Source organism: Pleurodeles waltl, chromosome 7 (genome assembly GCF_031143425.1).
Source record: "Pleurodeles waltl isolate 20211129_DDA chromosome 7, aPleWal1.hap1.20221129, whole genome shotgun sequence".
NCBI classification, from domain to species: domain Eukaryota; kingdom Metazoa; phylum Chordata; class Amphibia; order Caudata; family Salamandridae; genus Pleurodeles; species Pleurodeles waltl.
The window spans coordinates 1153660148-1153674423 of NC_090446.1; the positions used below are offsets into that span (position 1 = coordinate 1153660148).

General features: G+C 46.5%; 1 protein-coding gene across 1 annotated transcript in view; it reads left to right on the forward strand.

Annotated features, from left to right (window-relative positions):
- The window catches only part of MFSD11 (major facilitator superfamily domain containing 11), a 253913-nt gene that overhangs the window by 119631 nt on the left and 120006 nt on the right, over positions 1 to 14276 (forward strand). Inside the window, exon 8 of the mRNA XM_069200245.1 lies at positions 9811 to 9961. Within this exon, the coding sequence (XP_069056346.1) occupies positions 9811 to 9961 (151 nt within the window). The remainder of the gene's footprint in view (positions 1 to 9810; positions 9962 to 14276) is intronic.

A 14276-nucleotide genomic window follows, 5' to 3' on the forward strand; every position in this document is an offset into this window, starting at 1 on the left:
CGTTAAGAAGCGACATTTGCCATCTTAAAGCAGTAAAAACAATACACACCATACATGGTCCCATCCCAAGACAGCTGTTCAGTACATTACACCTGATACCCATTTCCAAATGCTAAAGTGTGTAATGTTTCACTGTTACACTTATCCAAGGAGGCCAACATAATGCTTCTAAACACAGTGGCCATCTTGGAAGAGTGAAATGATGATACTGTAGATTGTTCCATTCCAAGGTGGCTGAGAGGTTTTGAAATAGTGGCTGCACAGGATGCAGCACACTGCATTTGAAATGAGCAGGGACAGAACAATCAGTAGGACTACCTGGGAAGCTGCAGGATGCTCTAAAATATACAAAACTAATGTCAGCAGTGAAAGTAGACCTATAAAGGATGGAAAACTAAAACCACTAGCTGCCACCCCATATGCTGAAACGCCCTCCTTTTTAGGCAGATGTTCACATTTAATCAGACATAATGCCATTCCTCTGAGGGTAATATAGCCAATGTCAGAAAAAGGCTAACTCATTGTCCCATGCTGAGTGCTGTCATGGGGGAGAAGTGGTATGTAAACAGCACTTGAACAGATAGAAAAGGGAAGACTGAACCCTCTGTGTATGCATATGTACATAGAGTTTTATATATATTTTTTATTGCAAGGGCCAGGTCGACACCTACTACGCCCTATTTTATTTTATTTTTAAATATATTTTTATTAACAATTCGCTGTTTACATCACACAAGTACATTGATGGGAACATCTTATTCTTGTTATGCACAATATTTAAAAGGATACATCATTTTACCTGTGTTCACAAATATCTTGTGTCATGGTTTAACGCTCACCCAGGTTTTTATCCAATCTCTGTTATCTGCTAGCATTATGATCCTAGTGTGATTTTCCATAAGTGTCTGGTTCCTTGTCGCTCTGTGTTACCCATTTGTTTTATATGCTCACATAACAGCTTCAACTTAACAATAAACTGTGTACACACTTGATGGCTTTTTGTGGGTGGTTTTAGTGTTGGGTGGCAAGGGTAATTCCCTGAGGGAGTTTTACTTGGGGGGGACGGCCAACCTGTCTCATGTGTTTTTCTACTGCTCTCTGCGTGCGATTGTACTCAACTCCGGGCTGTTCACTGTGGCTTGTCATGAGCTGTCTGCGTACTTTACTAGTTTTTTCATTGGTGTTTTCCTCACTCTCGCTAGTGGTACTGTTGGGGGTATCCCCTGTCTTCTTTCTATATTCACTCAGATTTCTGTTTCTGTTGGTGCTGTATTGGGAGTCAGTGGTCTTTCTCCTGTGATATCCCAGTTCATCATTAGTTCTTCCCACCCTGGGGCCATGGGAGTCCGCCGGACACCCTTTGCCTCTTCAGTCTTTAAAACCTGTAATTCCGCCCTGGCCCACCTCGTGACGTCGCTTTTCCATTCAGCCAGTGAGGGGTGGTTAGAAGCCTTCCAACCCCTCATGATTAATCTCTTATAGAGGGCCAGGGCGAGATCCAGGAATCGACTCCCAATCTTCCCCTGCGGTGTATTCGTCTTTAGGCCCAACAGACAGACATCGAGGGTGAACGGCAATACCGTGTCATATAGCCCTGACATGTGCTCTATAACTGCCCTCCAGCCCAACTGTAACACTGCGCATTTCCACATCATGTGGTCAAAGTCTGCCTCGCCGCTGCCACATCTGGGGCAAGTCCTTGGGGTCCCCCCCATATATGCGGAACAGTCGGTGAGGGGTAAGATATTTTCTATGCAAGTAGTTATATTGGATATATTGTAGCCGGGTATTACGCTAGATCCTCCGGGGATAAGCCAGAGCTCTGTTCCAGTCTGTCTCAGTTAGCACATGCCCGATCGTTTTCTCCCACCTCTCCCTTAGCGTGCGCATGGGATACAATGCAGCTTCTATCTGGGCTCGGTATATTCTCGTAATCAAGTGGGATTCTTCCCCCGAAGTTAGCAGGAGGTGTAATACTCCGTGAACCCTGGGTTCCGCATTAATCGTATCCCAATGGTCTTTCAGAGTATGCACTAGTCTCCTGTACATCAGAAATTGACCCTGAGGGACCCCCTTTCCTACCAATTCGGCAAAGCTCTGCAGCTTACCTTCCCTAAAAAGTTCCCCCACCGTCGTCACTCCCGCATCTGTAGATGGGCCCAGCCCTCGTCCCCCGGGTCTGGTTCCTTTTGGTTCCACAACTAAGACCGGAAGTGGTAGCGCCGGAGAGTAGGGTGGACTAACTCCAGTCCTACTCATACACCTTTTCCAGCACGCTGATGCAGCGCTAGTCATTAAGTTGTCTCCAAGGGGGGGAAAGCTTCTTCCCTATCATACGTGCTATTATTCGGTCTATGTCCAATAAACCATGGGAGTTAAACAGGTCCAACTGCCCCCTGCCCACCATCCAACCTGCCACCCACTGCAGCTGGGATGCCAAATAATATGCCTCAAAGTCAGGAACCCCTAATCCCCCCGCTTGCATCGGTCTGCACATAGTAGACAGTGCTGTGCGTCTACGACCCTCGTCCCATATCAATTCCCAAAGCAGAGCGTTCAATTCAAGAAACCATGCAGGGGGGACCCATAACGGAATGTTAGCAAAGAAGTATAGGAGGCGGGGCAGCATCACCATTTTAGATAATGCCACTCTGGCCATTGTTGTTAGTTTCAGTGATCGCCAGAACCCGACCGAGGTGCGCAGCGACCGGAGTGCCCTACCCAAGTTGCCATCACGGAGGTCGGCCAGCTCATTAAATATCTGGATCCCCAGATATTTGAAAGTCCGCGGGGCCCAATTCACATCTCTTGGGCACGTTTCCGGGCACACGTTGTTTGACAGTATGGGGAATACAAATGTTTTGCCTCGGTTAAGGCGAAGTCCCGATAGTTCCCCGAAGTCCTCTAGGTTCTTTAAAACCCACGGGAGACCACTGGATCCGTCTCTTAAGTACACCAGAATGTCGTCTGCGTATAGGGAAATAATATGCTCGTTTGGGCCCCAATTAATTCCTTTACCGACTCCATCCTGTCGCAGTTTGGCCGCTAGGGGCTCAAATGCCAGGGCAAACAGCAGCGGGGATAGGGGGCATCCCTGCCTGGTTCCTCGATATACCGGGTATGTATTAGATATTGTTCTGCCCGTCTTCACCCTAGCTAGCGGGGAGGAGTACAGTAGGTCCACCCATTTCACCCAGTTTTCTCCTAGTCTCATCTCTAGCATCACAGCCCTGAGGTAGTCCCACCTGATCGAGTCGAAGGCCTTTTCGAAGTCTACTGCTAAAAAGGCCCCTGTGGGGGGTTTCTCTGCTGCTGGCATGTGTAAAATAGCAAAGATCCGCCTCAAGTTCAACGATGTGCTGCGGCCAGGGACGAAACCATTCTGGTCTGCGTGCACCAGTGTGGTCATTCGGGGGAGTAACCTGTTAGCCATGATCTTACTGAGGATCTTAAAATCGCTGTTCAACATTGATAAAGGGCGGAAGTCGGTCACTGGAGCTTCCCTGTTTTTTGTTTTGGGTAGCGGCCCCACCAAAGCCTCACGTAGTGTGCCTGGTAGTTCTCCTCGGCGCAATGCCTCCGCGTATACCTCAGCCAGTTGGGGCACTAACAATGGCCTATATTTTTTGTAAAAGTCCATTGGGAGGCCATCGGTACCGGGGGTCTTTCCGGGAGCTAATTGCAAAATGGCCTTGCTTATCTCCTCCGCCGTTACAGGACCCCCTAGACTATCCCTCCCTTCTGGGTCTAAGGTCGGGAGAGCGATTCGCTGCAGGAAATCCCGAAAGGCTTCAACCCCCAGGTCATGGGGTTTCCTGTACAAATGCATATAATATCCCCTAAAAGCTTCATTAATTGGGCCCGGGCTTCGCCTGTAAAGTCCCTCTTTGTCTCGTACACTTGTGATGGGTTCTCCCCCTCCGCCTGGGTGTACCAGCCAGGCTAGCAGCCTTCCTGACCTACCCTCCTCTGATTGTACTGATGCCAGGTATTTTTGTGTGCTATGGCACCTAAGCTGTGCCTCGATCTGGGAGTGTTCTCTGCGGGCACGTTTATATTCCTCGTTCTCTTGGGCTCCAGAATCCTGTCTCATTTCCCATTTGTGTATTTTCTTCTCTAAGGAGGTCAATTCCCTTTCAAGTGTGCGTTTCACCCCCACCGACTGACCCAGGCAGAAGCCCCTCGTTACCACCTTAAGTGTTTCTCACTCTGTGGCCCTAGACGCGGTAGATCCGCTATTAATCTTGATATGTTCTGTCAAGTGGGAACAAAGGGCCTCTCTATACGCCTGATCCTCCAATGCAGTGGGGAGAGAGTCTCCATGATGGTATTGGGGGTCTGTCCCCCAGAATACTCAGTGTCACCAGCAAGGGGTTATGGTCTGATAGTGTGCGGCCAAGATACTCTGCGTGGGTCACATAACGCGCCAGGCCCGCAGTGCAAGTTATTCTATCAATTCTAGTGTGCAGCCGGTGGAGGCCTGAATAATAAGAATAGTCACTGTCTTTTGGGTGTTGTTCCCGCCAGACATCCACAAGCCCCCAGGAGTCCAACCATTCACAGAGCTTTTTGGCTCTTCTAGTGGACACTGCGCCCTGCAGCGGTGGGGTCAATCTGTCCATGTTAATGTCCAGTATTGCATTGAAGTCCCCCCCCCCCCCCCTCCAGCAATTCTCCTGCGCATTGGCAAGTGAGGTGGCTCGATAACTTGGTCAGGAAGGGGACCTGGTCCTGATTGGGAGCATAAATGCAACTCATGACAACTGAAATACCATGTAGTCTCCCTTCTAACACCACAAACCTGCCCTCTCGGTCTATGTTTGAGGAGTCTATTATCAGTGGGACCCCGGCCCTGACCCATATCAATGCTCCCCTCGCATAAGCCGAGTACTCTGTGGCAAACACCTGTCCTCTCCATCTGCGTCTCAGTTTCTCAACCTCGAATGCTAACAAGTGGGTCTCTTGCAGCATTGCCACCTGCACCCCTCTCCTCTTCAAGTAGGTGAGGACTCTGTGTCTTTTGGCAGGTGTGCTCATCCCCCTGACATTCCATGTTAAGAGATTATATTCTGCCATTTTAATAAAGTAATTTGATAATAGCGTCCTTGGCTCCCCCCGGTTACCGCTCTATTCCTACCCATGTTCAAACATTTACTACTATCGTGTATCGCCACCCACTTAGCCAAGTTAACTGATAACTGTAAAACCCAACTCCCCCACCCCAGGGCGCCTACTAACCTGAAGGTAGCCCAGAAAATCACGCAACGGTGCAACTTGTTCAAACATATAGCTACAGTTCTCGCCAGGCTAGCTAGACCAGTGAGGTACTGGTTCGGGGGGCGGTCAAGTCCGGAGGGGCCTCACGTTCTTTTGTTGTGCCGCATCGCCAGGTCCACTCGTACAATGCTTAACCAAGCTCATCAGCGGTCCGCAGCGTCACCTTGGGAGCACGTGTCGAGCAGATCGAGTCCCCAGCCGAAGACACCACTGTATCATCTGAGTCCTCTCCTGAGCCCCCCGGGGGCGAGGTTCCACCACTGACTCGGGCCGCAGCCTCCAGAGCCGCTCTCTTGTCTTTTTCCTTTTGTGTTTGTGTTGGCGCTAGTCTCGGTCGATTCCCGGGTCTCCGCGCCCCATGAGCACGGCGAGTCCGGCCCGCAGTCGTGTTCTCACCGACGGGTCTTCCCCCCTGGAGCCCCTGCTTCTCGAGCCATTCCCATGCCTCCTCTGGCGTTTGGAAGAAAGTGGTTTTCCCCTCCAGTATCACTCTGTCTGGCCGGATACAACAATGAGTATTGAATCCCTTCGTCTCTGAGGGCCCTTTTGACTGCTAGGAATGAGGTTCGCCTGTTTTGATCATCCAGAGTATAGTCCGGGAATAGCGTCACCTCCCCATTTGCTACCTTAAACGGGCCCATCTCTCTGGCCTTCTGAATGAGAGTGTCTCTGTCTTTGTAGTGCAGCAGTTTGGCAATCACCATTCTGGGTGGCCTACCGGGGGCGAGAGGCCTCGATGGCATTCAGTGCGCTCGTTCCAGCGTGTAAAAGGGCGTCAGGCATCCAGGCACCACCGTTGTACTAAACCACTTCTCCAGGAAGTCCACCATGTTGATCCCTTCGGCTCCCTCGGGAAGGCCCACCACACGCACATTGTTCCTTCTGTTTCTGCCCTCTGCGTCCTCGGCCCTTTGTTCTAGACGTGTTATTCTAGCAGCCAGGGAGGTCACCTCAGCCGCAAGATCCTTCTGTTTCGGTCCAACAATTGCCAATGTGGATTCAGTTTCCTTGACCCTGTCCGCCAGTTTGTGGTGTTCTGCCCTTAGGAGGCCTACTTCGACCGCTACTTGATTGATGTTGTGTTGTAGCGTAGTCTTTGTGTCTTCAATCGCCCCCAGTATTCTGTCCAGGGTTTCCTGTACGCTGGATTGCAGGTGGGGCTGTTCTTCCATTTCTTTGTGCGCTGGTGGGGATGCGGTGTCCATGATTTTCTTCTTGTGACGGGCCTTGGAGGGCATCGGCCAGGTCGGGCGGGGAGGATTGCACCCTTAGGCGCAGGCCCGAGCCTCTTCTCAGGCCCTCTTTCCTCCGCCTGTTGGCGCAGTGCCGGAAGAGTCCACACCATCTGCCCGTTTGCTGGGCTCTGTCTTCAGCCGCTCCGGTAATAGCCCCCAGGGGGTCTTAGCCTCTGGGCCAGCCGTTCTCTCCAGTCAGGGCAGCTTCTATTTCCTCTTTTATTTTCTTTTTCTTTTTCTTATTTTTTGGGGGGTTCTGCCACTCCCCTTCAGTAGTGTCTTTTTACTTTTTTTCCCCCTTTCTTCCTTTCTTTTATTTATTTATTTTATTTCCGAATTTTACTTGCTCCCCCATGGGGTGTCGTCCTGTTGGGGCCCCCCAGCCGCTCCGCGTTGTCTCCTGCGCTCCTCCGCTCCTTCGGGCCGTCTTCGGAGCCCAGACCCCATCGGGCGAGAGGGCGGCTTCGCGTCTCCCCCGCTGGGCACCTCCAGCTCTTTCCGCTTCTCCTGGAGCCGGGCGCCGCCTAGTCCCGCCTCCACTCCCTCCCGGGGAGGCCTCACGGTTCCGGCCCCTCGCACCAGGATTTAATCGTCCGGGGCCGCTCCACTAGCCCGGGCCGGCCGCGCCGGCTAAGCCGCGACCTCCGGCTCCACTTGAGACCCCGGCCCAAAGCGGCAAGGAAGGCCGCAGGCCTTCCTAGGAGTCGGCGGGCCGATCCCGCGTCCACGCACGTCCCGGGTCAAGGACGGGGACCGGGCGACATCCGGGGTCTGTCCCCAGTCCAGCGTCCGCCTTCAGTCACTGAATCGCCCGGGGATGGCACGCTTATCGGCATAAGTTTTAGCGGCCCCTCCGGAGCTAGGAGATTAAGCGTGTGCCATCTCCCGGCAGTTGGCCACGCCCCCTACCTACTACACCCTAAGATGATCTTGCAAGGATTATGATCATGCATATCTCCTATCCACGGTGTTTGTCAGAGGAAGTAACCAACACCAAGATCCTTTCTTGCTATGGTTGCCTGTGAGATTCCATGTAGCAAAATAGCCATTAACACAGTACATCATCTATCCACTCGTAAAGGCCTATCGACTTTAACATATGATTTTTACATTATATAAGAAAAACCTACTGAATTCGTTGAAATTTTGCATAAAAAAACTGCCCAGACCTATGACATCTGTCGTAATTTTTCGGAATGGACCAGTCAGGTCTATTCCCTATATCATTGGCTCATCACAATCAACAACTCAAGCCTACTATATTGAGCATAAGCTTTTTGACAAAGTAGCTATCAAATATGCAGTTATAAAACTAGAAATATGTACAAAATTGGAGTTGGCAAAACCATATATGTATAACCCAGCATAAACAATGATTCTCACAGTACAAATTTTCTACCCTCAGAGTTTTGACAGCGAGGTAACCAACATCAAACCCCTTGTTTATGAAGTTAATCTTTGTGATTCCATGAAACAAAATACCAGTCTGTAAGACAAATTCTGTCAGGCTTGCTTTCTTCGTCGTACTGTTTCATAATAAATTGATTAGACTTATAGATGGCTTCTGAACTGACATGAATTTTCTTAATGAATCAATCAGGCCTACAGCCTTTACCATTGGCTTTTCATCAGTCCTACAGTATTGAGTATAAGCTTTGCCACAAAGCAAACTCAATATACAGTGGATTATTATAGCTAGCAAAACAATGTACATAACCTCTTAAAACTACATGACGAGAATTCTAAAATGTTCTAGGTTTTTCACAGATGGTAACACAAATCAATAGTATTGCCTATCTTTGAGATTCCATGCAATGTAATTCCTGTCCACAGTCCTTAACTCAGTTCAGTATCAATTCACCCTTAAAGGTGTTTTCACAATAAAGGCCTCTTGTCTTTGCATAACCTTTAATAATAAACAGATCAATCTTATGGCATATCACATACCTTTGTGATATCATTGCTTGTAACACAATATTGATCCACAGCCTTTACTACAGTGTAATCGCAATGCACCTTTTAAAGGCCTGTTGGCTTTAACAAACACTTTTCATTATAAATAGGTCAGGAATGCTACCTTTGTTGTAACATTTGATCATGTTGTAACTATAGCATGTGACATACATGTTCCTAATCATTAGCTTGTCACTATAACCACCTCAGGCTTAGTGAATGCTGCATGACCTGTCCCACAAGGCAACTCTCAGGCATACAGACAGAAGACCATACATATACTGAAAACTACAGCCAATAAAAACATTCTCTCCCTCCTAAAAGTGTTAAGAAGGATGATTAAAATGTGAATATTGTACCTGCGGGGTCTGTCAGAGAGGGACACAAAGGGTAAAAAAAGTGCCTATTCCAGAATCTGTGAGAACACTTGTAATGCAGTAACAGTTTACAGGCTTTTTTCCCAGTGTAGTAATAATCCATGCTGTTAGAATCCTGTTAGTTGTAACATGCAATTTTCACAGTGTCTGGATTATTTTAAATTATCATAATAAAAAGAATTAGATCTATTACCTCTGACACAACTTTTTAAAGTGAATCAGTGTCGCCCCCTAGCTCTTGTCACAATAACCAACTAGGCTTACTGTATTCTGCGTGAGCTTTCCCACAAGGTAACTACCTGTATCTGGTCATAAAATTATCAGTTTGAACAACGTTTCAGTTGCCAAAATAACCTACAGCCTGTCTTAAAACGACATAAAAAGGATTATCAATGTACAGAGAGGGGCACAGGGCTAAACCACTCCGAACCCCTTACCAAATATGGCTGTCTGTGTGATTCCTTGTAACAAAATACTTGTCTACAAGCTTAAACACTGTGTAATGACAGTCCACCCTTATAGGCCTATTGGCTTTAACATATGATTTTCATAATAAGCAAGTCAAGCCTACTGCCATTGTCACAATGTTTCATAATAAACGGATAAGGCCTATAGCCTTGATCAATGTCTTGTCACCATAACCAACTCAGCCCTGCTGTGATCGAGTACAAGCCTTTCCACATGGCAAAAAAAGTGCAAGACATCCTCTCTTTCAGCAAAAGCACACAGCGTCTGTCCAGACAAAATCTGTGTTCAAGTATATCAACATTTGGACAGAGCGGAAGCCACTCTCAGGAGCTCCTCTGAAAGCTCTATTTGTGTTGATCACATAAAATGCGAAGACAGCTTCACTTTCAAGCCAGATCTGATAAAAAAAGGCCCCATTCTACAGATCAGTCTAAATCTTTCATGTTTTACTAATGTCACTTAATTATTTTTTTTACATTGTGCCTCTGTTTCGTCCTCAGAAGCCGAACGCAAGCCTGTTTTCATTGCACTAACCGTGATCAGCCTCGTGGGGACAGTGCTGCTTTTCATCATCAGGAATCCTGACTCGTTCCGCTCGGCTGCAGAAGTTGAAGTCTCAGAGGGCAACCAAAGCATGGAGGCCAACAGTGTGTAAGTGAATTTAATCTATCTTTGCTTTCAGAGCTGTAATGCCAGTGGCTGCAAGGATTTCTATTTCGCAGGTTACACGTAATCTAGGTTTACATGCCGTGCATTATTTTCATAGGCTGTCTTAGGAGCTAAAGGCAACACTATTTGAAGGGATCTGTCTTTTGTTCTGAGCATTATAAAGTACTACAGGCAGCTAGATCAATATGACGCCTGGGTAACTGTAACTCTGCCTGCATTTCATTGTGTAAACATTTTTTTTTTAAAGATGCTCAAGCACTGCTGAACTGAACAGAGGAGCCCGGAAACATTGCCCGTGGAATAACATTGACCATATCACCATTATTTGTAAAGAGGCTATTTTTTGTAAAGGTTTTTTTTTATTCTTTTTTTGTTTGTTTCATAAAACAGATAACATTTGCAGTATGAATTAATTGATTGTATTAAAAATACACGTCTATTCAGATCAGCATATACACACATATACCATCCCACATAGAAACATAAATCTATTGAAAAGACAAGTCTTTCAGTTTGAGTACACGGTGAGATTCCTATAAGAACCAAGTCCTTAGGGACTTCTCTAAGGCCCCCATATTTTGACTGCTTTCCAATGGTGGCCTCAGTTTTCTTATATTGCATATTACACTGCTATTCTCCTCCATCTAGAAATTGTAGGGCATAGCTGATCTCTCCATTACCTTGCAATATCTCAGTTTTTGATCATTAGTCCTGGTGAACATAGTGTGAGTTTATTTCTGGGTAGGTCACGTCATCAAGGATGCCTATGATAACAAACTGTAGCGTAAGTGGGACACTGGTACCCACTATTGTACTACTTTATCTCTGTAAGACTGTATCACTCTACATCCCTATGTGGTATGTAGGAATGTGCCTTTTTCCTGCCTACAGTGTCCTGCATCTGCCAGTCAGTGCTAGACCCATCTTGCTTATCCTGCTCATACTGTATTAGGCCTTAGGTAAGCTCCTCAGCTGTATTAAACGGAAGCCTTCTCTTATCCCTTGGTTGAATGATGGCAGTCGCACAGTGTAAGTCTACCAATGGTCCAATGACTCCATCGTATGTGATTGTAGCATGTTGTAGTCAGTCAGTGTATTATTTACCATGGTCTTGTATGTGATACAAAATTGCTCCCCAGTTTAGTTTCACTGATAATGCAATTTTTACCAGGTTGGCCACCTCTGGCATGTTGTGCCACTCTGTGGTACATACTACATCCAACACAGCGTTTCTTATCCCTAATGCTTGATTGTTACTAATAGACAACACACAATAGCATTAGTAAATGCTCCAACAGAATGTACAAACAAGCATGCTTTGCTCACATGGAGTAATTTAATATAGATATCCAAACATATTGTAAACATACAGCAAAAAAGAGTCCCATTAACTTGAACCTGTGACATATACCACATCCATAAAACACATAAACACAAACAAAACAGGTTTCAAACAAATGGCCATAAGCGACTCCACGGAAAGGGATAATGTCCATTTTTGCCCTAAAGCACAGGGCAATTTAAGTTTGTTATGGCTTAGTCAACAAACTTTTCGACTTACTATATAAAGTGGGGTCTCATCAGGATGAAGTGATTGGTGCAGGGACACCTTTTCAAAAAGTGAAAATCACATTTACCAAGTGCATTTTCCAAAATGTCTATAAGATTGTACTCACAAGGGAAAGCTGTATACAACTTCCCCTATTAATTGAGCAGTCAAAGTGGGAGATGTCTAAATGTTGAAAAATCTCCAAATGTACGCTATTTCCCTCAAGCAAACTTCCTAAGTTTAAGTGGTGATAGAAACCCGCTTTCTTTATCTGGAGATTGGACACTTGCATTGATTTTCTACTCGAAGGCCATTGAGCCTTTTCGTCTCTTTAATGTTTTCGAAGTCAAACTCTGCTTTGTTGCACACAGATAACCCATCATGCCAGAGGTTCAGTTGCCAGTGCAATTAGTTTAAAGAGCGGGCACCCCTGCTGAATAGCTCTCCCCAGCTTAAACTTATGACAAAATATGAAAAAATACTCTGTACATTTTAACCATAACCCTTGGGGTCTTGTTTAGGAGATCCACAAGGCTCAGAATGCCGGACCAAATTTGAAGTGCTCTGGAGATAAATATTGCAGTTCTGACTGAATCGAACACATTTTCTGTGTCCAGTGAAGAATCACCAGTATATCCTTTCTCCTCACTATGTTGTACAGCCATTTGTGAAGTCTATAGAGGCTAAGGTGGGCAATCGCCTGGGCATGAAAGATAGTTTGGTCTGGCTGAATTATGGCATTCAGGAATCTATTTGTTTGTGGGTGTTTTTGTCTCTGAGTGCAGTGACCTAGTGTGGTGAACGTTTTCACCCCAGTGACATTGTTTCATGTTATGGTGAAGTTTGCTCTAGTAACAAACTATTGCATACTACGGAGACAGAAGATTTGGAATTGAATAGACTGCTGCTGGAATTAAGCCAGGTAAGCATAACAGACACTTTCTGTGCTCTAAAGCCAGCCCTGTCTGTCACCACTGTTTTGTATGTCCCAGAAAGCGTAATGCAGGATTGTACTGATTGAATATTAATCTTTAAAGTAATTATCAGTGACTTTGTCAGAGGTCATACGGTTTCTCCATCTTTGAATTCCCATCTATCTAGGTATGCTTCTATTATTTAGCTTCAGTCTGAATATCAACATTGGCGCATGGGAATAGGTGGCGGAACAGAAGGCGATTCAAAATTTCCTTGGCCAAATATTCTATTCTTTACTCACTCACCCTGGGGAATTTCAGCTTTTGGGATAAAAAGTAAATCTTATCTGAAAGTAAGCTAAGTGCTCCAGAGGTCCCAGGGGGAAAGGAGTACTGTCAATTGAAGACTTGCCTTAGTCTCAATACATCACTCAATTTCCTAATCTCTGCTCATTGAACCAGCTGAGTGGGGGTGGCCACTTTACCATTCGTCATGTCCGTATTTGGTTCCAGAAAATCATTAAAGTCTTTGCGTGTTCTATGCAAGGAAGGAAGTGCCTTCAAGAGTAGGGAGCAGACTTCATTAAGCCTACGCTTCTGAGGTTGTGGCAGGGCAACACCATTTGTCTGTCCTACCCCCTGTCACTTATACACCCATGGAACATCCACAGGGGTTTACCCATTTCTCTTTGATTACTAGTCAAGCATCTTCTGCCCAAAATATCAACCCTTTGTGCGTCTTTGTGACAACAGAGTTTATCAGAGGACTATATATTTCCTCCCTCTCCCAAGAATTATCCATTTATTACCTTTCTAGTGGGGTTTTTGTAGAAAAAGTAAATCTGGGCCTTTGTGTTTCTATTATTGACAAACCCTCCTATTTTGATTCTGTCCCGAAGGCTGTTAACATTCAGCAATATTTTCAGCTGCTCACCGTCCCTAAGTGTTTCTGTCATAGATGTCTGCACTCAGTGACAATAGGTGGGCCTAGTCTGACCTGCCCATCGTTCTGTTACTTACATTTTTTAACTTGAGAAATTTTACAATAACCATACAAAAACAAAACAACCAAACTCCCACCTCACTCTTCTGTACAACGGATTTCAAACTGTCCTCCTCCCCAGTGTAAGAAATGTCTATCACCCTCCTCCGTAGACCCATTAGTGAACTGTTACACTTCACTTGTCCCCATTTGTGTAGGGTGGTGTGTGGCATCAGATGTACAACTGTGGAAACCATTTCCCAGTGGTATGAGAGAACGGATGTTGTATCTGTGCAGTCAACAGTAAGCTTTATTCGGTCAACATAGCCATCAAATCATCATAATACAATTTAGTTTCACAATTTATAAACACATAAAAAAATATAAAAAACATAAAACTAATGAAATACAGGGGGTCATTACGACCCTGGTGGCCGGCGGTAAGCTGGCGGTAACACCGCCAACAGGCTGGCGGTGTTCCGCCAGCTATTATGAGCGTGGCGCAATAGCCACGGCCATACCGCCGGCCCCTCCAACATACCGCCAGGCTTCCGCCTGGCGGTGCACCGCTGCCCTAGGGATTATGAGTCCCCGACCGCCAGCCTGTCCGTGGCGGTAAACACCGCCATGGAAAGACTGGCGGTAAGGGGACTTGGGGTGCCCCTGGGGGCCCCTGCACTGCCCATGCACTTGGCATGGGCAGTGCAGGGGCCCCCAGGCATAGCCCCGTCGCGCATTTCACTGCCCGAATTTCGGGCAGTGAAATGCGCAATGGGTGCTACTGCACCCGCTGCACATCAGCATTGCCGCTGGCTCTATTACGAGCCGGCAGCAATGTTGATGTGACTTTTC